The 25,958-nt window shown below is 44.3% G+C and overlaps 1 protein-coding gene across 2 annotated transcripts in view; it reads left to right on the forward strand.

The window, feature by feature from the left end:
- SARNP (SAP domain containing ribonucleoprotein) overlaps positions 1–25,958 on the forward strand; it is a 91,874-nt gene that overhangs the window by 29,329 nt on the left and 36,587 nt on the right. For both annotated transcript variants that reach the window (XM_081317258.1, XM_081317259.1), the window contains exons 8-9: positions 1,233–1,258; positions 4,950–5,018. In XM_081317258.1, coding sequence (XP_081173384.1) covers positions 1,233–1,258; positions 4,950–5,018 — 95 coding nt within the window. The remainder of the gene's footprint in view (positions 1–1,232; positions 1,259–4,949; positions 5,019–25,958) is intronic.

Here is a 25,958-nt window from a genome sequence, read left to right on the forward strand (position 1 = left end):
GGCTGGAGAGCACCGGACGGCGGCAGCTGCCCCAGGACGAGCAGTAGGCGGGGTTGGTGCTCCCGATGTCCGCAGGACAAGAAGCGGCCTGGAGGCTCCAGGCAAGTGGAGCCACGGCATCTGCAGCAGAAGAGCGCAGGTGGGCAGCCGCTGCAGCTCCGCTTGCCTGGCAGGGCGGGACGCATGTGGGGCTGCTGCCTCACTTTCCGTGCCGGGGCTGGACTGGGCACGAAGCCTCCACGCTGGGCACACCGAGCTCGGGCCTTGGGCAGTTGGAGGTCGGAGGGGAGCGAGAGCCGCTGCTGCCCGGCTCCTCTGCTTGAGGACGTGTGCGGGGAGAGGCGCCGCCCAGCTCGGTAAGCCACAGTCTGCCCACAAAAGGAGGAGAAGGATGGAGGAGGAGGGCTGGCTGGTGACGAGGAGAGGCCGAGAGGGCCCGAAGAGAGGCAGATGTGCTCGGGGGTAACCGCTCTCTCCTTCTGCTCCCACAGAAGGTCTGGCTGACTTCGGTGTCACCTGGTTAGGCCTGGCTGCGCATCTGCCCAGCAGCGCAGGCGTGCCCTCCCTTCCTTCCTTCCTTCCTTCCTTCCTTCCTTCCTTCCTTCCTTCCTTCCTTCCTTCCTTCCTTCCTTCCTCTCTCTCTCACTCTCTCTCCCTTTCTCCAAAGTCCAAACTTACATGTCCTCCTTCCCCCGCTAGCCTTCTGCAAAGCACAAACGGACACCACATCCTACTTGTCTTCTCTAAACTCACGCCCACCATCGCTTCCAAAGGCTGTCTGCTTGCTCTCTCGCTGCACTCCCGCCAAAACCTGCTATTATAGGTTCCCCTCTCCCCGCCCAGCTCTCGCAGCTGTTCCCACGAGAGCGCTGCTGGATTCAGTTTCCCTGCCCTCTCCAGTTCTCACTAGTCAGGCACATGTGGAGAGGCGGAGGGGAGCGTCCCTCTGTCGCACGTGCTGACAGAAAGGGCTCTGCGTGCCCAGTCTGGCATGCGTGCCATAGGTTCGCCACCACGGCCCTAAGAAATGGTTGCCTCTCATACTTAGGCTGGCTGGCAGGGAAAAGGAAGAGAAACTTTTATGATCTAAGGGGATTGAAGTATTAAGTTCTAGCAAAAACCAGGGTTAAACATTCAGTATATCAACATTATTAAATAAAAGTCGTAGATTCTGATTTACTTAAGCAAATGAAAGGAGCTGTTTTGGATCCAGTATTTTGTTGTTGTTTCAGGTCTGAACACGGAAAGTAAGACTACAGTAAGTAGCTGTTTTGTTTCCTTATACAGTTGGCATGGTTTTAAATAATTCATTAAAGCAACTTGACTGTAATATTTATTTACCCATCTGATGATCAAATATGTTAGACTTCATGTAACATTGTCCTCAACTGAACCACTGTTTTAGGTGCCCCTGCAACTTTCTGATTTTGTTTACATTTCTAAAAAGCTGTTGCTCAAATAATTATTTCCTCTCAGTATTCACCTGTTTTAAACCATTGCCTTATTAATACCTTCTAAAACTGTAATCAAACCATGGACCTTGTCTTGTCTTAGTTGCGGGATATATTTTGCTATGTCATTTTTCTAACATTTCCTTCCTCACTGCCCAAAAGTCTGTTTGTGTTTTTTCTAAACATCCCTCCTCACCTCCTGTTTTTAAACATCTCTCTTCCTTCAAAGATCAGTTTTGCAAAGCATTTGTCGTAATCTCTTAATGTTCCTTTCCAGTCAAAATAAATTTAAAATGTGTGCATGGAGTATTCATCTCTGTTAAACCTTGTCTCCTTTGTTGCCAGATTGTAGAATGCAAGTTCCTTGGGTAGAAACTTTTAGCAAAGAAACATGACTCCCCCCGTATAGCATTTTGCTAAAGTTACTTTATAAAGCGTCATGTACATGACTGTTATGAATACAGCAGAAAAGTATTCAGTGATATCTATGGTCCATTATTATCTATGGCTTAATTGGATTTATATCCTACCTTTCATCCTCAAGGCGAAGTGTAGATCAAGTGTGGTACATTGGCACCTGGCAGGTGGTACGCGATCCTGCCTAGCCTAGACAAGTGTAGCGGGGGGGGGAGGGAACAAGCTAAAGCGGCTCAGAACAGGATTTGCCATGAGAAAGTCTTCAAGGGCTGCTGGGGCGAGTCAAAGGCCCAGGATTGGTACTTCCAGCACACACGGAAGAGACAGGAGGAGGAGGGCAGAGACGAGAGAGGATATAAAAGGAGGCAGTTTCGGCGGGAGAGGGAGAGGAAAAACTTGGGAAGAGGAATCAGCTGGACCTACACCAAAGAGAACAGAAAGAGGGGGAGAGAGGAGAGGATATAAAGCAGGCCGGCTGAGAGCAGATCTACAACTTCGTGGCAACCATCCGTGCCGGGGGTGCACACAAGTGGCAGCGAAAAACAGGTAAGAAACCCAGCTGGGGAGGGGTCACCTTCCGCGAGGAATGAAGAAAGGCACCATTGGCTGGAGGTGACCAGCAATTGGCCCTCGCCCACTTCACACACCCGGCTTTGTAGGCTCTGGGGGAGGGGATGCTGTGAGCAATGTGAGAGTCCACGTTACCTGCATGATGCCGCCCAGCTTGCCCAGTTTCAGCAGGTAGCGGCACGCTCTCCTGGCCCAGCGCAGAGAGGCTAGTCCAGGCAAAGCGAAGCTGTCGTGAAGCTGAATCTGCCTGGGCATGCGTACAGGGGGCTTACTGCAGGCTGACCACGTTCTGAGCTCTTCCCTTTCACCTGGGACACTAGGCCCCGCAACCTTGCCCCCTCCTGTATGCGTGCCCAGGCAGGTTCGGCTTCTCGCCAGCTCTGCCTTGCCTAGCCCAGCCTCTCCATGTGATGAGAACACACAATTACCTGTTGAAACCTGGCAGGCTGGGGGCTGGGTGGCACCATGGAGGTAACATGGACTCTCATGTTGCTTGCGGCGTCCCCTCCCCCCAGAGCCCATAGAGCTGGGTGTGTGAAGTGGGCGAAGGCCAAATGCTGGTCACCTCCAACCGATGGTGCCTTTCTTCATTCCTCATGGACGGTGACCCCTCCCCAGCTGCATTTCTTCCCTGTTTTTCTTCCTCTGTTATCACAAATATCTTCCCGCCACTCTGCTCTTAAAGCAGAGGAACTTACAGTGGCCTTTCAAGCCATGGCCACCGGCGGCACAGCCACCAGCCACACTGGCAACCTCTCCCCCTCCCTTTGTCCCTTCCTGGGAATGAGACAGAGGGAACAGGGAAGGAGGGAGGGAGGGAGATTGGAATGAGAGGGAGGGAGGGTCTGAGGGAAGTCCTGCCTTAGCACTTGGTTACCAGCAGCCCCGCTGCCCTTTTGCCTCTTCCCCCCTCCTGGCCTATCCTGGTGGTCTCCCATCCTATTGCTAAGGATGCTTTGACCCACGCACTTTGCCCTCCTGCACCACTATGAGCACCCTTGAGGAGGAGATAACCGTAGCTGGGCTCCCCCTCAGGGAAGTGGGGCTGGACTGGGTTGGGCTGCGGCGTCCTGGTGACCCGTGAGCTCGAGGGCTAGACTGGGCGCTTGTCCTCTGCTGCCCAGAGCTCTGGCCAGCCCGTGCCACCATCCGGCATGGCCCGAGAGAGATGGTGAGGCTCCTCCAGTGGACCATGCCCCGGGGCCCACCCCAGTCCCACCCCCCTCCAACCTGAGTGATTTTGACCTGGCCACGCCTCCCTGGCCATTGACTTTGCTTGTCCAAAGGTTGCAAAAGGGGATCACATGACCCTGGGGATGCAGGTCATAAGTGTAAAAAATGGTCATAAGTCACTTTTCAGTGCCCTTGTAACTTTGAACAGTCACTAAGTGAACTGTTGTAAGTCGAGGACTACCTGTACTTCACTCCCCCCCCCTTTTTTGTCATCAATTTTTGACACCTTGCTAGATGACTGGTGGTACTCAAATATTGCCATATCCTAAAAGTGGTACAATCTGCGAAAAGGTTGAAAAGCCCTGGTGTAGATTAAGCCCTCTTCTGATTTTTTTCTCAGCAACAACTGTTGAAATAGTATGGCTGAGAGATAATACTGGTCCGAAGTTAGTAAGGTGAAAATGACTTTGATACTAGGTCTCCCCAGTCCTAGCATAATACTTTTAACCATTGTGCCACACTTCCTGGCTATATGTGAATTAAAACAAACGTGGGGTTTTATGCTGAAAGTCAATAGATATCTGTCTTTGTGTGGCAGCTATCATTCCAAAGTTGTCTTTAGGATTACAACAATGGGTAATATGAAACCTTTGAGTCCTTTCCCCCTATCTTGGCAATTTGCCAAGACAAGTGTATTGGTGGTTACACTCCTAAACCTTGCAGCTACTTCAAAGATGTCAATCCTAGCAACAATATACTGCCTTTCCATTAGTATTATTCTAACCGAAGAGGATGATCTAGCTTAGTAGCAAAAATTTGTTTCCTAGGATGCTTTAAAAACAAATTGAAAATTTCATCTTAAATTTAGAGTGAAGGCTTCTTTCTTCCATATATAATTAATGTCTGATTGAAGCCCATAATACTGGAATACGTTGGAAATATTTTCACCTTCTGGATAGTTTAGTTACTTCCACGTTAAGGAGCTTGATTGGTAAATGCACAAAGAGTGCTAGACAGAGTACTGAGTTGAAAATAGTGGTTTCCACTTTTCTTATCCATTGATCTGCTAAACCCATAATCCATTGATCAACTCATAATTGATCTGCTAAAATTATATCTGAAAGTTTTCTCAGAAGTGATTTGCAGTAAGCTGCTGGTTCTATGGATGCCATTTTCATTTAATTCCGTAAGTTGTTCAAAGGTTATTTCAGTTTCAGTACAGGAAGTAATGTTTTATTATGTTTCAACAAATTTATCCATACTGGCATGATTTCAACATTTATAATTTTGAAATCTTTAAATTTACATGAATATACTTGTTTTCGATTGCTTTTCTAGATCAACATGGACAAATTAAAGGAAAGAGCTCAACGATTTGGTTTGAACGTTTCCACAGTCTCCAGAAAGGTAAGATTTTAGGACAAACACTATGTAGCAAAAGTGAATATTTGAATTTTTGAAAAATACCAACAATATATAAACTTGTTATTTTCCTTACATGTATTCTGCCAGATCCATCAAGTTTCAAATGATAGATTTTATTCACACTAAGATGATAAATAACAATATTCATCATTGATTAAGAATGTATAGCTATTTTAGCATATATTTTGACTGTCCTAAGGATACATCTTTTCAGATAAGATAATTAAAATATTTTTCTGTGGTTTAATCTTTTTCCTAAGAAAGCAGATCTGCAAGTCCAGATTTCTTTTCTCCTCAAGGTGATAATCTTGTGTGCCTCTTCAAATTAATTCAAAGCTTAAATTAAGTAGAAAAGTAAGAAATCAAGGAGAAACCTAGGCCAGAAATCATTTCTCTGTCTTCTAGCTTTCTTTCTGGAAAGATTTTTGTTAATTGTTTATTTATTTTTTTATTTTATAGAATATTTACAATGATACAAGCCCTTTCTTTAAGTTATCCAAACTTAGGTTTTGCCCCTTAATCAAGAATAGACATTGGGTGGTTCTTTCTTCCATTAGAAAAAGTTCCCAAAATTGAATGTGAAGACTTTGAATTCATAGTAAGAAAAATAACAATGTATAGAATGAAATGTTCTTCAGGAAGTCCAGAAGAGGGTATGACTGATTTAGCTGTGATTTCCCCCTAACCTTTAGCGAATGAACTGTTCCATCCCTCTTGGGATTTGCACATGGAATGTTTAATGCATTCCATTCTGTAGGAAGGCACTGAACGTGGCACCAGGGAATTCAACCATGTAGAAAATAACTGGAGGTGGAAGCCACTTCCCTTCCCTTCCTTTTCTTTTTTTTGGGGGGCGGGGGCAGGGTAAAATTGTGCAAGTGCATTAAAGCTAGAATATGTGGAGAGACAGGTCAGAGTGAGAGGCTGCTCAAATGTCATTAACCTTGTCACCAGGAGTGCCCATTTTTCAGGAAAAATATATGCTTTGTCAGCATTTATGGCCAGGTTTCCTTTAAGTACAATTGTGTAGGTGAGGCATTATATCAATTCAAAGATTTTTTTTAAGAGCTTCCCACAATTTAGTCTGCCTAGAATTTGATCAAACATAAGCATTGTTTAATTTTAATTCCCTTTAAGAATATGCCTGTGTTACATTAGCAAATTGATCTTATTATTCACATGGAGAAAATTATCAACAAGAGAATGACATGTTTCAGAGTTAAAAAAATAAATTATGAAAATAATACTACGGATGTGTGTGTGTGTGTGTTTGCATATGTTTTTTAAACTGTGTGTTTTATCTTTGTGATTGGCCTTGCATATATCAAGCAATAATTTCACCCATTAGAACAATTATCAAGGGTTTAATTTCTTTGTTCTACCGTTAAGTAGAATTCAGCTGCTTATAAGTAGATTTCCTCTTCCTGAGGAAAGAAAGAATTTACACTCATGAATTTTATTAAGGAATATTATTGCTTGCTTCAATTAGCCTCTAGTATAGAGTTGCCCACCTGGGTGTTCTTTATAGCTTTTCATCACAGAATAGCCTGGTTGCATGGGTCTTTGCAGATTTTTAATGCCATGCATTGCAGCAAAATCTTTACAGTAAACCATTGTGTCTCAGGAGCCACATTTCATTTCCTATTCAAATTGGTTTTGAAAAAGCAAGGTGGGGGGGAAAGGGAACATAGCCAAAGGCAATTTCAAACCTGCTGGGACTGGGGGAGTAAACTTAGATTGGAGTAACAGCTCTTCAGCTTATCTGTAGCTTTGAACTTATTGCTAGTATAGAATCTGTTAAGTTAAAAAAAATCCTTTTCCTAAAAGATAACATACCTCATCCTCTTACAGTAGATTGTTACCATTTGGTATAATAGAAGTGGCAGGTGCTTGCTTCTGTTTTTGTCAGGACAGAGCCATCAAATAAATTTTTAAAATAAATCAGGAAAGCATTTTTCTTTCGTGAACTAATCATACCCCCTCCTCTGTACTCTCATGGGAGGCCTCCTTTTAAAATTTACCCTCTGACCTGAGGCTGCTGTCCCTTGATTTCAGTGAGTTACACTTAAACTGCTCCCTTCCCTTGTAAATTTCCCCTATGTAGCAGCTGCTCTCTATACCACTCAACTCCTTGCTTCCCACTGGGAGAGCTGATAGCTTGCAGGCTTCTGTGTTGCAAGAGGGCCACATTGTAACGCAAAAATCACATTCTCAGAGAGCTTGCTTTTTTTCTTTTTATGCATAAAACAACTTTGTAAATATCCAGCACGGGATTAAAGAATCTAAGAGATCCCTTAGATTAGCATAAAGGTACAGTATCTTTCTTTTTCCCCGCACTGTACTAACTGGTACCATTCTCAGTCAAAAGCATGATTAAAACAATTTGTACTCCACATCATCCAATTTAAGGGTTTGGGAGTTTTGCACCTTATTAACCTTGAGCCAATCAGAGGTTAGAAATGAGAGGTTAAAAATGCTGCAAATGGAAATAAAATTACAACTATTTAATCTCTGACATCTTAGCATCACTTTTCTCCAACTCTCCAACTGTCGGTTTCAGTTGAAAGCCAGCAAAAGTAAAAAGTTCCTTGCTCAGATTTTCTACTTGAGCCAAACTAAATAATCAAGCTGGAATTTATTTACGAACTCACCGTTATTCAAATTTATTGTGAAAAGTCTCCTGGTATTACCTCACTCCATCGAGAAAAAGAGAAATCAGTTGGGACGAATGTATTATCTTCAATCATGAGTTGAAAGAACAGAAAGAAAGCTTGCTGTTATTCAATGTCTTTCTAGCAGAAGAAATAGAAAAGTGTGGTAGAAAAGAGAAAAGAAAAGGTAATACAGCAGTAGAATAAAAAGGATTCCTATCTTTTTGTTGTTCAGTAGCTTTTAATGGTGGCTCAGTGGGTTAGGACGCTGAGCTTGTCGATCAGAGGGTCGGCAGTTTGGCGGGTCGAATCCCGAGTGCCGCGTAAGAGAGTGAGAGCCTGTTACTCGTCCCAGCTTCTGCCAGCCTAGCAGTTCGAAAGCACGTAAAAATGCAAGTAGAAAAATAGGGACCACTACGGTGGGAAGGTAACAGCGTTCCGTGCGCCTTTGGCGTCTAGTCATGCCGGCCACATGACCACGGAGACGTCCTCGGACAAGCGCTGGCTCTTCGGCTTTGAAACGGAGATGAGCCGGCCCCTAGAGTTGGAAACGACTAGCACGCATGTGCGGGGGAACCTTTACCTTTACCTTTAACCTGGACATCAGGTCACAAGTATTCTCTTTAACCCGAACACAAATTCTTTTTGGGCCATTAGTGATGGTATTTAGTCATTTCGTCTTCTCTTGGCCTCTTTTTCAGTTGCCTTTGACTTTTCCAGGTACCTGGGTCTTCTCTATTTTATTCTTGGTTTTGCATTATATGTCCAAAATATTGTAAGTTTTAGGTTCATTCTAAATACACCCAGTGCTCAGTCTAGTTTATGTAGTATTGGATTATTTGTTCTTCTTGTAGTCTAAAATATTCTCAACAATTTTCTCCAACATCATAATTAAGAAGGATCCATATATCTTTGTTCAGCCTTTCTGAAAGCACAGTTTTATTTATTATTATTCATTTATTTATTAATTACTACCCATCTCACTATCCAAAGCAACTCTGGGCTGCTTTCAGTACAATAGAAGTACAAATATAAAAACATTAAAATTAACAAGAATTAGATAAACCTACAAACCAGGTAAACTAATGGTACAAAGGTAGGATATTCTCTCTTAAATTCCACCAGCCACTTCCATCGCAGTAAAGTGCCCCCATCGCAGCCCCAAGCCAATTGGCAGAGCCAGGTTTTGAGGCCCTTCCAGAAGGCCAAGATGGTGGGGGGTGGATCTCATCTCCAGTAGCAAGATGTTCCAAAGGGCGGAGGCTATGACCGTAAGGGCTGTTCTTCTAGAGCCTGCCAGCTGAAATTCTTTGACTGATTGGGTCTGTACATGCCCCTTCTGCCAGAGGGAGTGGGGTGGGCCAATCCCATTGAGATGAGACAAGTTCCCCAGAATCTGGTCCCATGACATAAAGGACTTTAAAGGTGATAAGCAGCACCTTGAACTGGACCAAGTGCAAACCGGCAACCAGTGCAGCTTGTGTAATAACAAGTGTTTGCGTGCTCAGCCCTAGGGCCTTCTAGAACAGTCTAGAACTGGTGGCTATGAGCTGCTTTGAGGCCATCCCCAGGGATGGCAGGTTGAAGTCCCTGGACCATAAGCCTGGAGAACTCCACTGCCAACCCTGGGCTAGCCTCCAGAAATTCCTCAACAGGGAGGCTGATATAATAGCAACAGTCCCAACTGATCCTGCAAGCCCAGCTTCACAAATAGGGTCTCCAAACTGAAAACTTGGGGAGCGTTGCTCCTGATGGTTAAAAGAGATTCCAGGATGGCAGCTGATAGCCCCTCTCCCCTGCCCTGAGGTTTTGGCCGACGCCAAACTCTAAAACTGGCTGGATACCTCTCTGAGAGAGGAGATTTCCCCTCTGGTGTCAGACAGGTCTTGTGGATGCTTGCTTCTTCTGAGTGAGGTCACAAATAAGGGGTGCCTATTCAGCAGCAGCAGCCGAAGATCCAGGCCTCCATGGGTCTACTGACCAGAGTCTGGGCTATCCCTTGATACTTAAGTGTCAGCTCTCAGCACCAGCAGGGGTGCCCACTCCCCCCAGCCCCAACCCACAATGTTCTCCTTCCCAAAGCTGGTCTCCCACCAGTCAGCTGAGAGAGGCCACATTCACACAGACACCCTCTACCTAACTCTCACTTGAAGGGGAAAGTGGCAATCGTCCAAAACCAGCACACAGTGCTCCCAGACTGCCACCTAGGGGCAGGCTCCCTAATTGCCTCAGGGAGCCCATCACTCTCATGCCACCAGAACCCAACTATTAAATCAAAATTTTCATGTAGATATGTTAAAACTAGGAAAACAATAGTCTTGAAAATAAAAATCATTTTATTTGTTGCGCTGTCTCAGCATTTTAATAATTTGTCTACCTCTGTTACAGACTTTGTCCTAAGTAGAAAACATCTCTATTTCATTTCTATGACATCATCTCTGTGATGTTTTGAACCTATGAAAATAAAGTTTGTTATTCACCTATTTGCATTGGGTTGGCAATGCCTATCAACATAATCTTGGGGCAGCATTAATACTAAGCAGCAAGTGAGCTTTCGCAGTCTCATTTTCAACAAGATTATCCTTAAGTGTTTCTCTCTTACAGCCATCATGGCATATCTGAGGTCCTTGTTTCATCAGCAGTTTTAATTTCAGCTTCTAGTCCAACATTTGTGATGAAAAAATCTGAATATAATAAAGTAAATTGACAGTTATACTTTGGTGTTCCCCTTCCCCAATTTTGAACCATTTAAAGCTATGCGTTTTGGTCTGTGGCCACCTGGTAATCATACATATTTTTAAGACATTTCATTTATAAAAGCATTTTGACTTTAGTGTTTTCAGTTTTGGATTGCCACGTGTGCTCTATAAAAATACATTTAAAGGTCTAACATTTTGAATTTTGTACTTGACTTTTCAGTGTAAATTGTGAATGTTATCTAACGTATCTCTATATTTAACATAGTGGATTTTCCTTTTACTGTTTTTTCCTCTCCCCACCCCCACTGTTTTGAAATGATGTCATCATGCTCCAACTTTGGTTACCATGAATTTAGGCCTGTTGATTTTAGAATAATGAGAACTGACAAGATGAATAATAGTGCTGGCAGTCATGGCCATTTCAATACAGGGTTGCTGAAAGCAAGGCCACCACCTCCCCCATGCTGCTAGCTGTTCTGAAAAAAAGTTTAATGGTCTGTTCAGCTCTATGCGGTTGGTGTGCAGATAGCACGCGGGTCTGAATAGCTTACATATCTATTAGGGTGTATTTTAAGTATTAGATTAGTAAAAATATGTACATGTTTGCTTTCAGCAATATGTTCCTTTATATTTTATCTTTAGTTTTAAAGGCCATTTGATTTTTAATTACGTCAGCTTAAATGAAAATAGCTTTCAGCACTTGAAAATTATACTTTATATATTTTTATATATAACCTGTTTTAGGAAGCTTAGGCTGTATTAAAATAGTTCTAAATGGTCAGAATAAATCAAAATCCAAGAAATCTTGTGCTATTTCTCTCTTCCCTTGCACCTTGGCGTTCCCCCTCACTTTGTGCCTATTTTGTGTGTGGATGTGTGTGTATTAGCATTACATCCTACCATGCTATGTAGCATATTGGGCAGCAAGGGATCTCCAACATTTTCGGTTTGGGGCAAGTACTTCAGTGTCATTTGCATCTAAAAGAATATACATATATTCATATACCGTATTTTTCAGAAATATTTCCTGTAGCCATTTAAAGAGCTTTCTGTTTTAGGACTTTTTTTCTACCTTGAAATATTCTTTCTTTTTTTAAAATTAGAATATTCTTAGTTTCCTTTCATGCATGCTATCTTTGATATTTCCCTCCAGATCTTTAAAAATATTTAAGTCTGTGGATACGTAAGGTCATTTCAAATTCTTTTGTTTCCTGTAAGTACTTCATGGTTGATTTAAAAGTAGGTTTTGGATCATCTTATTGAAGTATTCCCCCTTCATGGATTACTGCCTTGTCGTGGCGTAGGGGCTTGCGTAATTCAATGAAGCTATGAGCTATGCCCTGCAGGGCCACCCAAGGCGGACAGGTCATAGCCGAGAGTTCTGACAAAACGTGATCCACTGGAGAAGGAAATGGCAACCCACTCCAGTATCTTTGCCATGAAAACCCTATGGACAGTACCAAAAGGCAAAACGATATGACGCTGGAAGATGAGCCCCTCAGGTCGGAAGGCGTCCAATATGCTACTGGGGAAGAGCAGAGGGCTAGTACTAGTAGCGCCAGAAAGAATGAAGCGACTGGGCCAAAGCCGAAAGGACGCTCAGCTGTGGATGTGTCTGGTGGTGAAAGGAAAGTCCGATGCTGTAAAGATTTTTTCTCCATAGGAACCTGGAATGTAAGATCCATGAATCAAGGAAAGCTGGACGTGGTCAAACAAGAGATGACAAGACTGAACATCGACATCTTAGGTATCAGCGAACTAAAATGGACAGGAATGGGTGAATTTAATTCAGATGACCATCAGGTATACTACTGCGGACAAGAATCCCTCAGAAGAAATGGAGTGTTAGATGTTTAGTGCCAGCCATTGGCAGTTCCCCAAAAGGATCATCAGATGGAGGCAAAGAGGCTTCTTTGCTTCCACTGATGAGCCAAGGGTCCCAGACCCGACAGCCCCATTGGTGAGAGAGTTTTATGGTCAGGGAGGGACCAAGACCCCCCCTAAATACCTCTGCACGAGGGGCTGCTCTTTGTTCTTGCTTCTAGTTTCTCCAGTTCTATCTCTACTCCTAACCTCTTGTTTTAGTCATGTAATGCTAGCTTGTTTTGTTTTATTTTATTTCTCTCTCACATGCAGGCATGAATGCTTTCATGCCAAGTATTTCTTTCTCTTTGATCTATCATGAATAAAGCTAATATGATTGCATCTCTGCGTGATGTTTTTTGCTTGGAAGCTCCTTTAACGATTCACTCGTGAGAACACCTCACAAGTTGGTAGCAGAGAGGATGGTTTAAAGGAAAGCTTCCAAGCTTGCAGAAGATTTGAAACTGAAATGGATGGCCGGAGATCCCAGATTGTGACCAGGAGTCTTCAATCAAGATCAACAGCCCCAGCCCCTGAAGCAACCTCAGCTGCAGATGAGAGCACAAATGACCTTCATTCCGTCAGAGGATCCGTACGCAGCAGAGCGTCTAGGACCCCTTCACATGCCTCTTTACAACTGAACGCCACAGAGGAGAGCATAGAAGGTTTGCAGACTGTCCAAGGCTGCTCAGATGCTGCAGAGACGGACCTGGCTGAAACCAAACGCCGCGTGAGTAAGCTGACTGCACAGGAATGTGAAGAGCTGCTTAAAGAGATCTTTGCAATGCAGGAGAGGGGGAAGGCAGCCCAGGGAACCACGCAGGAAGCCTCCGAACACGCGGTGAGTCTTTCCCTAGCGGCCACGAGGCCTCCAAATATGGCGCCCGCCACCCTTAGTGACCCCGGGACCCCAGGGCTTTTGGCGCGAACCCCCTCGCCCAGCTGTGAGCTACAGCTTCCTTGGGCAAGCGGAAACAAGATGGCTCCGCCCATGTGGTCTGGCACAGGAAACAAGATGGCGGCCCCCTGTAACCCCACACGGTCTAACAAAGACTTTTTAAGCCTGGAAAGCCAGCAGTCCCTGGCATACAGCAGAAATGACATGCAATTCCTGGCATCCGACCAAGGCAGCATGCATATTCCTGAGTTCTCCCCACCACAAAGCCTAAAGCCCTATGATGGCGATGAGATCTGCCCAGCCGATACTAATACAAATACAAATGCAATTAAAACGGCCATCCAAGTCCTGACTACGGCCTTGGGGGCCAAGCAGACGTCGGGGGTGCCCCCCCCCAAGGCCTCCCATCCTCTCCCCAGGGCCCAACTGCCGGGGGAAATCCAGCCTGCAGCCTCCCAACAATCAACCCCCGCGGCCTCCCACCTTCTCTCCAGGTCTTCAGGACCAGCAGTGGGCTCCTCAGGGCAAAACAGGCAATGATGAAAATCCATGTGGCTGGAATTCTCGGGAGGATTCATTGAAGCAACTCCAAGCCGGCAAATCTGGGCTCCGCCCCCCCCCCCCATGCCTCATGGGAAGAAGGGAGAAATCCTGAACAACGCCCTCCCCCGGATCACATGGTTTCCGGGCACGCCCATCTGGAGTTACTAAATAGTCAAGAAAGGATTCCCTCCTCGACCACTAGAGGGACCCCTTTCACTGTAGGAACCACTTTCCCTCTCCCATTTATGTCAATGGACATTTCAAAATTTTTTGAAAGTGGGTCTGATAAGGACTATATTCCGGCAGCCAATCTGCCAAACGATTTTAAAAAACTACAACTGGGAGGGGAAAATTATAGCAGTTGGAGTAAAGATATACAGCTATATCTCTTAAAGAATGGGACTCTACAAATGGTCCAGAAACCACCCCCTCCCCCATGGGGACGTCAAGAAGAGTGGCGACATTTGCAGGCTTACTCGACCCTGCTCAGTTCTCTGGATAATAACCTGTTCTCCAGCATACCAGCGGGGCTCAGAGCTGATGAAGTGTGGCGCCTATTATACAATTTATTTAACAGCGATACCATTGGTTCCATCACCAGACTTACAACTGAACTTTATACAACCAGACTGAGGTTTGGTGCCAGCATGCCTGAACATCTTGCAAAATTAAAGGCACTCAGGTCAGAATTGATATCCAGAGACTTTCCTGTAAATGATGTGAGCATGGTTGCGATCATTTTCGCTTCCCTAGACAGGAGTTGGAGCAATTTCATTGTTTCACTCGAAGCGGTCAAGAGGGAAAACATAAATCTGTCCTACCTCACAGGAAGACTGATCGAAGAGGATAGAAGGAGAAGAGATGCCGGAGAATACGCCAGAGTCACCACTCAGCAAGCCAGAAAGGGGCGCCACAACTCAGAGCAAATTAATGCTCTGCTTAAGTGTTTCATCTGTGGCTCTGAGGAGCACCTCAAGAAAGACTGCCCCCATCAACATCAAGCCCCTAAACGTGGTCCCAATCAAGTAAGAGGCAAGGGGCAAGGAAGGGGGCGTGGCAGGGGCAAGGGAAATCATACTTGTTCCCTCACCCCCACAACAAAGGCTGATAGCTCCACTGACTTATGGTTACTGGACTCTGGAGCTTCTTCTCACATTACTAATATGAGTCAAGGTTTTAAAAGGTTAAAGAAAATTAACTCATCTGTCAAAGTGGCAAATGGAGATACTGCTTCAGTTGTTGGGGAGGGGTTTGTTTCTGTACCTGGTCTTGGGAAAGTTGAAGGTGTCTTGCACGCCCCTTCCATAGCCAACAACCTATTAAGCATTACCAAATTGTGTGACGATGACAAAGTGGAAGTCTTATTTCGCAAGGGGGGAGGTCATGTCACCAGGGACCAGAGGGTCATTGGAAATATTACAATCATAAACGGCTTACCATATTTTTCTCCCAAGCCACCACAGCCTGCCCCAAGGCTTTCCAAGGGCAGTGTGGGCAAGGAGCCTGAATCTCAGCAGGCACCTACAGCACCACTCAAAGCAACTAGAGCCAAGAGGGTGTCAGTGGGGAAGCGGCTTCATGATAAGTGCGCCCACTTATTGCACAGAAGGCTGGGTCATGCAAGCTTCCCTGTAGTTAAAAAGATGGGAGAATTTGCTGAGGGAGTCCAGCTCAAGGACTGTGACGTGTTTCTGGACTGTGCCATTTGCAAGAAAACAAAGAGGAAGGCTGCCCCGACCTCAAAGGTGTCATTACGCAAGACTCAGTACCCGTGCCAACTAGTACATGTTGACCTAGTTGGGCCTTTTACACCATCCCTAGGAAAGAAAAAGTATTTTCTCACTGCCGTTGATGATTTTTCACGATACGGGCACGTGTATACTCTCACAGAAAAATCTGAAGCCTTTGACGCCATAAAGTCACTGTACAACTTCGTAGAGACCCAGTACAAGACCAAGATCGCACAATTGCAGAGCGATCGCGGGGCTGAGTTCATGTCTCAGAAGTTCCAGGACTGGGTAAGGCATAAGGGCATCCGCCATTTTCTAACTGCACCATTCACGCCTTCGCAAAATGGTGTAGCTGAGAAAAGAAATGGAATCCTGCAAACCATGATGCGTAGTCTGATTGCGGACGCTAATGTCGCAGAATCATACTGGGGAGAGGCGGTCCATTATGCCAATTACACCTTAAACCGCACCTGGAGCAGTGTTGTGAACCAGACCCCATATTTCCTGGTTCACGGCAGGAAACCAAATCTGGCACATTTGCGTGTGTTTGGTTCCTATGCATGGGTGCACATCCCCAAGCAGCTGCGGAAGAAGGGGAGATCTGTTTCCCAGAGACTAAGGTTCTTGGGCTATGCTCCTGGCTCCAAGGCCTATCGTTTCCTGGGAGAAGGGGGCAGGCCTGTGACTTCCCAATCTTCCTCTTTCGAAGAGGATTCCAATTGGACCCAGATCCACTCAAATGATCTGAGCCCATATGCCAACCGACCCAGCAAAGGCACACCGACCACGACATCACCTGAGACGACCACATACCCTGCCACCGACGAAAGTGAGGAACAAGACGAAGATGCGTCCAGTCCCATGGAGGAAGACACGCCGTCTTCACCCCCAGCGACACCTCAGAGACCCGCGGAAGAAAAGAGCGGTGAGTGGCAGAAGGTAAGGAGGTCAAAGCGGTCCAACAAAGGGGTCCCGCCAAAGAGAATTGACATTGGCCACATCGCGTCTGTCAACAGCGTTGTGGTCACCCCAAAATCCTTCTCTGACATCCAGGAGCTACCCATCGAAGAGCAGGAAAGATGGCAGCTCGCGATGGAGAAGGAAATGCAGAGCTTAAAACAACTCAAGGTCTTCACCCCCCAGCAACCTCCAAAGGAGAAGAAAGTCATTGGCACAAGGTGGGTTTACAAAGCCAAACCACTTGCCAATGGCCTCTACCTATACAAGGCCCGTTTGGTAGCCCAGGGCTTCGCTCAGCTTTACATGGAGGACTACTCGGAGACTTACTCTCCAACCGTTCGGGCAGAGAGCGTCAAGGCCGCCCTCGTGACTGCAGCCGCTCTGGGAGAAGAAGTCTTCCAATTTGACATCCACACGGCTTACCTCCATGCCAACTTGGACCGGCAGATCTACGTGAGAGCTCCTCCTGGCTACCAGCAAGAAGGGGGAAATACATGGTTGCTTCACAAAGGGTTATATGGTCTTAAGCAGTCAGGGAAATTATGGTATGACTGTCTTAGAAAGAGTTTAGAACGAGTTGGTTTCTCAGAATCTCATGCAGATCAATGTGTTTTCACACGCAATTCCAAGGGAACCACAGAACGGGTGTTAGTTTATGTGGACGACCTATAATATATAGGGCCTAACAAGGAAAGGTGTGATGAATTTGCCAAGGCCCTGGAAGAAAAGTTTACTCTGAAGTCTTTGGGGCGGGTTGACAAGTACTTGGGTGTGCATATTTTGGCCACTAAGGGGGGGTTCGCTCTATCTCAAAAAGAAAAGATAGAGGAATTACTGGCCAAATGCAAAATGACAGAATCTAATCCTACGCATAGCCCAATGCAAAGCAACTTTTACAACCACACCCATAAGGTCTGTCAGACACGGCCAATGATTTGACTTGGTTCAATGAGCTGATAACAAGCATCTGGGCATCTCCCCCTCTGCCCATCCAAATTCTAGAGGACAACACTGCCGCAATTGCAATCTCGGAGGCTTATGCAGTAGGCTCCAGATCTCGCCATATAGACATACGCTATAAAAATGTCAGGCAGCTTACCAAAAAGGGTTTTATACATGTTGAGCACTGTAATACAGCTGACCAGATAGCTGATCTGTTCACCAAACCTGTTCCCATTGACCGGCACAACCTTCTGTGTAAGCGTTTGTGTTTGGCCTTCTGAACGTTTTTATGCATGTCTATGACACCTGCTCACCCCTTACATACATTCACTGGTCCCTGTCATTGGCTGGCAAGAAGGGGAAATGTTAGATGTTTAGTGCCAGCCATTGGCAGTTCCCCAAAAGGATCATCAGATGGAGGCAAAGAGGCTTCTTTGCTTCCACTGATGAGCCAAGGGTCCCAGACCCGACAGCCCCATTGGTGAGAGAGTTTTATGGTCAGGGAGGGACCAAGACCCCCCCTAAATACCTCTGCACGAGGGGCTGCTCTTTGTTCTTGCTTCTAGTTTCTCCAGTTCTATCTCTACTCCTAACCTCTTGTTTTAGTCATGTAATGCTAGCTTGTTTTGTTTTATTTTATTTCTCTCTCACATGCAGACATGAATGCTTTCATGCCAAGTATTTCTTTCTCTTTGATCTATCATGAATAAAGCTAATATGATTGCATCTCTGCGTGATGTTTTTTGCTTGGAAGCTCCTTTAACGATTCACTCGTGAGAACACCTCACATGGAGTAGCCTTCATAGTCAATAAAAGAGTAGGAAAAGCAATACTGGGATACAATCCTCAAAATGACAGAATGATCTCAGTTCGAATCCAAGGCAAACCATTCAATATCACAGTAGTCCAAGTCTATGCCCCAACCACCAGTGCTGAAGAGGATGAAATTGACCGGTTCTACGAAGCCCTACAGCACCTTATAGAACTAACACCAAAAAACGATGTCCTTATCATCATGGGGGATTGGAATGCTAAAGTAGGAAGCCAAAAGATAACTGGAATAACAGGCAAGTTTGGCCTTGGAGTACAAAATGAAGCAGGGCACAGGCTGATAGAATTTTATCAAGAGAATACGATGGTCATAGCAAACACTCTTTTCCAACAACCCAAGAGACGGCTCTACACATGGACATCACCAGACGGTCAACACAGAAATCAGATTGACTATATGCTCTGCAGCCAAAGATGGAGAAGCTCTATACAGTCAGTAAAAACAAGACCAGGAGCTGACTGTGGCTCAGACCATGAGCTTCTCCTTGCAAAGTTTAGGCTTAAACTGAAGAAAGTAGGGAAAAGCACTAGGCCACTCAGGTATGAATTAAATCATATCCCTGTTGAATATACAGTAGAGGTGACAAATAGATTTAAGGAATTAGATCTGATAGACAGAGTGCCTGAAGAACTATGGACAGAGGTTCGCGACATTGTACAAGAGGTAGCAACCAAAACCATCCCAAAGAAAAAGAAATGCAAGAAAGCAAAATGGCTGTCTGAGGAAGCTTTGCAAATAGCTGAGGAAAGGAGGGAAGCGAAAGGCAAGGGAGAAAAACATAGATACGCCCAATTGAATGCAGAATTCCAGAGAATAGCTAGAAGAGATAAGAATGCCTTCTTAAATGAACAGTGCAAAGAAATAGAAGAAAACAATAGAATAGGGAGGACCAGAGATCTTTTCAAGAAAATTGGAGAGATGAAGGGAACGTTTAATGCAAAAATGGGCATGATAAAGGACCAAAATGGCAGGGACCTAACAGAGGCAGAAGAGATTAAGAAGAGGTGGCAAAATTACACAGAAGAACTATACAAGAATGGGCTTAACGTCCCTGATAATCACAATGAGGTGGTCACTGACCTCGAGCCAGACATTCTAGAATGTGAAGTGAAGTGGGCCTTAGAAAAGCTGAGCAACAACAAAGCTAGTGGAGGTGACAGTATTCCAACTGAGCTATTCAAAATCTTAAAAGACAGTGCAGTAAAAGTGCTACACTCAATTTGCCAGCAAATTTGGAAAACTCAACAGTGGCCACAGGATTGGAAAAGATCAGTTTACATTCCAACTCCAAAGAAAGGCAGTGCCAAAGAATGTTCAAACATCGCACCATTGCACTCATTTCTCATGCTAGTAAAGTCATGCTTAAAATCCTACAAGCTAGACTGCAGCAGTATGTGGATCGAGAACTACCAGAAGTACAGGCAGGATTTCGAAGAGGCAGAGGAACTAGAGATCAAATTGCCAACATACGCTGGATCATGGAGAAAGCTAGGGAGTTCCAGAAAAACATCTACTTCTGCTTCATTGACTATGCTAAAGCCTTTGATTGTGTGGATCATAACAAACTGTGGCAAGTTCTTAAAGAGATGGGAGTACCAGACCATCTTATTTGTCTCTTGAGAAACCTATATGCGGGTCAAGAAGCAACAGTGAGAACTGGACACGGAACCACTGATTGGTTCAAAATTGGGAAAGGAGTCCGGCAAGGCTGTATACTGTCGCCCTGCCTATTTAACTTATATACAGAGCACATCATGAGAAAGGCAGGGCTAGATGAATCAAAAGTTGGAATTAAGATTGCCGGAAGAAATATCAACAACCTAAGATACGCAGATGATACCACTCTAATGGCAGAAAGTGAAGAAGAACTAAAGAGCCTCTTGTTGCGGGTGAAGAAGGAGAGTGCAAAACTTGGGTTGAAACATAACATTAAGAAAACCAAGATCATGGCATCTGGCCCTCTCAATTCCTGGCAAATAGATGGGGAAGAAATGGAAGTAGTGATAGATTTTATTTTCCTGGGCTCCAAGATCACTGCAGATGGGGACTGTAGCCAAGAAATTAAAAGACGCTTGCTCCTGGGGAGGAAAGCCATGGCAAATCTAGACAGCACACTAAAAAGCAGAGACATCACCCTGTCAACAAAAGTGCGTATAGTCAAGGCTATGGTCTTCCCAGTTGCAATGTATGGCAGTGAAAGTTGGACCATAAGAAAGGCTGAGCGCCAAAAAATTGAGGCCTTTGAACTATGGTGCTGGAGAAGACTCCTGCGAGTCCCTTGGACTGCAAGGCGATCAAACCAGTCTGTCCTAGAGGAGATCAATCCTGACTGCTCTTTAGAAGGCCAGATCCTGAAGCTAAAACTCAAATACTTTGGCCACCTAATGAGAAGGAAGGACTCACTGGAGAAGAGCCTAATGCTGGGAAAGATCGAGGGCAATAGAAGAAGGGGACGACAGAGAATGAGGTGGCTGGATGGAGTCACTGAAGCAGTAGGCGTGAGCTTAAATGGACTCCAGAAGATGGTAGAGGACAGGAAGGCCTGGAGGAATGTTGTCCATAGGGTCGCGATGGGTCGGACACGACTTCGCAGCTAACAACAACAACAATTGAAGTATTCAACCTCTTTTTTTTTTTTTTTTTTATTGAAAAGTTTTAAAATACAGTTTTCCTTTAAAAAACCCCCCCTTCCCCCTCCCTCCTCCCCTCCCTACCTCCCCCCTATCTCCCCCCTCCCCCTCTCCCTCCTCCCTCCCCTGCCTCCCCCCCCTACTTCCCCTCCTCCCCCCCTCCCCCCCCCGACTTCCCAGAGCAAAATACAAGGTATATATCTAAAAAGCAATCATAAACAATCATATACTAACAATTATAAACTCTAAAATCCATCACTCTCTAGCTTATATAGAGTAAACCAATCCTTAATAATACTAAATATGTATAAAGAACTAAAATAAAAAAAAACTAGCGTCATTCCCATCTATGTTCTTCCACAATTCACTATTTCCTAAACATATTCTCATTTACACATCACAAACACCTATCCCTATTAACCTCTCTAGCCAAAATAGGCTATAATAGATAATTCTTACACAAATTAACCCACATTAACCCACAAAACTTTCTTCCTCTTCCTCTGTAGTAAATTGTCCATTAATTCCAAATTAAAGATTCTGTTACCATACATATCATCCCAAAACTCTTAAAAACACAACTACCACTTGACTATCAGTATGTTGTGGAAGTTCCATAGATTTCTACTAGACCTATCTTCTTTTCTTTTTTGAGCGTTTTAAGGCAGCACGCGTCACCCTCTGTTCTCTAGGATCATCCAAAAGAGTTGCAGCTTGATCTCCTCCTGTACCATTCTCGTCTATCTGTCCATCTTCATCCTCTTGATGTTCTCCTTCTCCAGATCCCTCTGCAGCTTCCAAAAGTGTTGATGGGGTTGCTTTTAAGACATTGTTATAAAAATCATGCGCTTGCTTCACAGTACCCAAAGAGTACCTTTTGCCTTCATACATAAAGCTCAACCCAGCTGGGATCTCCCATCTGAACCTTATATCCCTTTGCTTGAGCTCTTGCACAAGAAATATAAAGTCCTTCCTTCTCTTTAAAATCTTTGGAGGAATTTCTTTTAGAACCAAAACTTCTTGACCAGCAATCACAACTTTAGTATCATAGGCAGCTTGTATAACTTCATCTCTAATTTCCCTTTTTACAAAATAAACCACCACATCTCTAGGCAACTTTCTCTGTTTAGCAATCCACGAGTTCACACGAAACACTTTGTCCATGCCTTGTTTTATTTCAGATGCTGGATGGTTCAACACCACCTCAAAAGCCTCAGAAACCAGCTGCTTTAAATCTTCCTTAATATTCTCTTTTAGGCCTCTAATTCTAACAGCAAACTGCATCTGATAAAATTGGGCCAAACTCAGTTCGCTATCCATTTTGTCTTTGAAATCTTCAATTTCCAATACTTTTGCTTCTAATATAGCATTCTTTTGAGTCAGTTCTTCCACTTTGTCATCCAGCACCTCCACACATTTAGCTATTTTATGCACTGAGGACAAAATGTCTACCTTCATCTCTCTAAGTTTCTGTTCCATCCTTTCTTCCATTCTCTGCTCCAATTTCTCCAATTTCTCCTCCATCTGTGCAAATTTAACACCCATTGATTCCAAAATTAACTGGGTATGTTTTTCAAGATCCTTCGATGTCACTACATCTGGAGAATGCAACGCCTGCAATAATGATTGTTGTTGCACCGGAGAATTTCCAGCACTCCGAAAAGTTCTAGGGGGAGGTTTAGACGCCATCTTTTACTTACAATTGTGTCGCACTTTCACTTTAAGTTTTAAGCAAAGTCCATCAAGCTCGAGAGTAAAATAAAATAATCCTTTTCATCTCTTCATCTTTCCCTCTTGTACTGCTCTGCCTGCTCTTTTCCTTTCATAGTCTCTCCTTCAAGCAGGGATGGTCGCTGACGCCTGGCTCTGCTCCATGAAGTCCGGAGCAGAGACGCTAGCCAGCTGGGAGCAGCCCAGGCTGCGGGGGAGTTCGATCCTTCAGCCGCCCAAGCTCCAAGCTCAGGCGGCCCCGGAGAACTCAACCCCTACCTGGGGGCTCACCCCCTCCTCTTCTCCCGAGGAGGGGGCTTCAAATTCGCCCGAACAGCTGATCGGCGCTGTTTCGGGCGAAAAATCACACAGCTGGGCGGCGGGCAGCCCGGGAAGGCTGTCTCCGGCGCCACGGAGCCACCGGAAGTCTCAGAACAATTCAAGTATTCAACCTCTTTTTAATTGGTTTGTATATTAAACAGCCTGGGGACCATCAAACATATTTGTTTTTCTTCATGTTTAATGTTGAACCATTCGGTAAGCACTCCATTTTCATCAATCACATTATTGCAACCTTCACCTTTGCATTTGCATGAAGCTTTTCAGAGTTTGAGCCTATTCATATTTTAATCTGCTTTTCCTAAATCAATAAATGTATAATAGCAATAGCACTTATACACTGCTTCATAATGCTTTACAGCACTCTCTAAGTAGTTTACAGAGTCAGCATATTGCCCCCAACAATCTGGGCCCTCATTTTACTGATCTTGGAAGAATGGAAGGCTGTCAACCTTGAGCTGGTCAGGATCAAACTCTGAGCAGTGGGCAAAGTTCTTTCTTTCATTCAAATTTCTCAGTGATCTGGTGAAAAGCCAAAGGCTTATATGAACATCCTATGTCTAGCATAAATTTGTACTATACTTCCTAAATTTTGCTTGTTCTTGCTTCTTTCAATCAGAATTGAACTACAAATTGAAGGTGTAGTTTCAGTAAAATATCTCCCAATAGTTTATATATTGCTTCTTGCTATCTTTCCATTTGCATAGAGAACAAAAATGCATCCTTTTAGTTGTCAGGAAAAGATGCAGTCTTCACAAATGGGTTAAACAAGTTCCATATTCCCTCCTCCAAATCATTTAAACATATTTAATTTTAATTCTGAGAGAGCTTTTTTGTTTAGCTTTTTTCAACTACTGATAGTCCTCGACTTACAACAGTTCATTTTGTGACCATCCAAAGTTACCATGGTACTGAAAAAAGTGACTTGTGACCGTTGAAGCATCCCTCATGGACACATAATCAGAATTCAGACTCTTGGCAACTGACTCATAATAATGACGGTTGCAGTGTCCCAGAGTCACGTGATCCCCTTTTGCAACCTTCTGACAAGCAGAGTCAGTGGGGAAACCAGATTCAGTTAACCACTGTGTTACTAACTTAACAACTGCAGTGATTCACTTAACTGTGGCAAGAAAGGTCATTAAATGGGGTAAAACTCACTTAGCAAAAGTCTCACTTAACAACAGAAACTTTGGTCTCAATTGTGATTGTAAGTCGAGGACTACCTATAGTTTTTGTTCAGCTCTTTCTCCCTTGTTTTTATCCTTATCAAGATGATTTTGTATTTTCTATTTCTCTTTTAGCCTTAATTGTTTCTTGTGTTTTTCTCACATCCTCACCTTGGACAGCAGTCGTTTTTTTATGTGCTTTTCTTTCATCTACAGCCGCTTTCAGTTTGGCGCTATGCCAAGCATCCTTTCTCCTACTTCCTGTCAACATAGCTGTCCACACTTGTGTCACTAATAATTTTTTCCCCCATTCTTTTCAAAGCAGCTGTCACATCTTCATTCCTTATGTCTACTTTCCTTTCATTCTATTGGAATAGTTATCTGTCTTATAAGACTTCTTCAACAAAACTTACAGTCATGGCCGAAATTGTTGGCACCCCAGAAAATTTTTCCAGAAAATCAAGTATTTCTCACAGAAAAGTATTGCAGGAACACATGTTTTGCTATACACAGGTTTATTCCCTTTGTGTGTATTGGAACACAACAAAAAAAGGGAGGAAAAAAAGCAAATTGGACATAATGTCAAACAAAACTCCAAAAATGGGCTGGACAAAATTATTGGCAGCCGTAACTTAATATTTGGTTGCACACCCTTTGGAAAAAATAACTGAAATCAGTCACTTCCTATAACCATCCTTAAGCTTCTTACACCTCTCACCCGGAATTTTGGACCACTCTTCCTTTGCAAACTGCTCCAGGTCTCTCTTATTGGAAGGGCGCCTTTTCCCAACAGCACTTTTAAGATCTCTCCACAGCTGGTCAATGGGATTCAGATCTGGACTCATTGCTGGCCACTTCAGAACTCTCCAGCGCTTTCTTGCCATCCATTTCTGGGTGCTTTTTGACGTATGTTTGGGGTCATTGTCCTGCTGGAAGACCCAAGATCTCGGACGCAAACCCAGCTTTCTGACACTGGGCTCTACAGTGCGACCCAAAATCCTTTGGTAATCCTCAGATTTCATGATGCCTTGCACACATTCAAGGCACCCAGTGCCAGAGGCAGCAAAACAACCCCAAAACATCATTGAACCTCCACCATATTTCACTGTAGGTACTGTGTTCTTTTCTTTGTAGGCCTCATTTCATTTTCGGTAAACAGTAGAATGATGTGCTTTACCAAAAAGCTCTATCTTGGTCTCATCTGTCCACAAGACGTTTTCCCAGAAGGATTTTGGCTTACTCAAGTACATTTTGGCAAACTGTAATCTTGCTTTTTTATGTCTCTGTGTCAGCAGTGGGGTCCTCCTGGGTCTCCTGCCATAGTGTTTCATTTCATTTAAATGTCAACGGATAGTTTGCACTGACACTGATGCTCCCTGAGCCTGCAGGACAGCTTGCATTCCTTTGGAACTTGTTTGGGGCTGCTTATCCACCATCCGGACTATCCTGCATTGCAACCTTTCATCAATTTTTCTCTTCTGTCCACGACCAGGGAGATTAGCTACAGTGCCATGGGTTGCAAACTTCTTGATAATGTTGCGCACTGTGGACAAAGGCAAATCTAGATCTCTGGAGATGGACTTGTAACCTTGAGATTGTTGATATTTGTCCACAATTTTGGTTCTCAAAATCCTCAGACAGTTCTCTTCTCCTCTTTCTGTTGTCCATGCTTCGTGTGGCACACACAGGCACACAATGCAAAGACTAAGTGAACTTCTCTCCTTTTTATCTGCTTTCAGGTGTGATTTTTATATTGCCCACAACTGTTACTTGCCCCAGGTGAGTTTAAAGGAGCATCACATGCTTGAAACAATCTTGTTTATCCACAATTTTGAAAGGGTGCCAATAATTTTGTCCAGCCCATTTTTGGAGTTTTGTTTGACATTATGTCCAATTTGCTTTTTTTCCTCCCTTTTTTGTTGTGTTCCAATACACACAAAGGGAATAAACCTGTGT

This window comes from Vipera berus (assembly GCF_964194415.1).
Source record: "Vipera berus genome assembly, chromosome: 2".
Lineage (NCBI taxonomy): Eukaryota > Metazoa > Chordata > Lepidosauria > Squamata > Viperidae > Vipera > Vipera berus.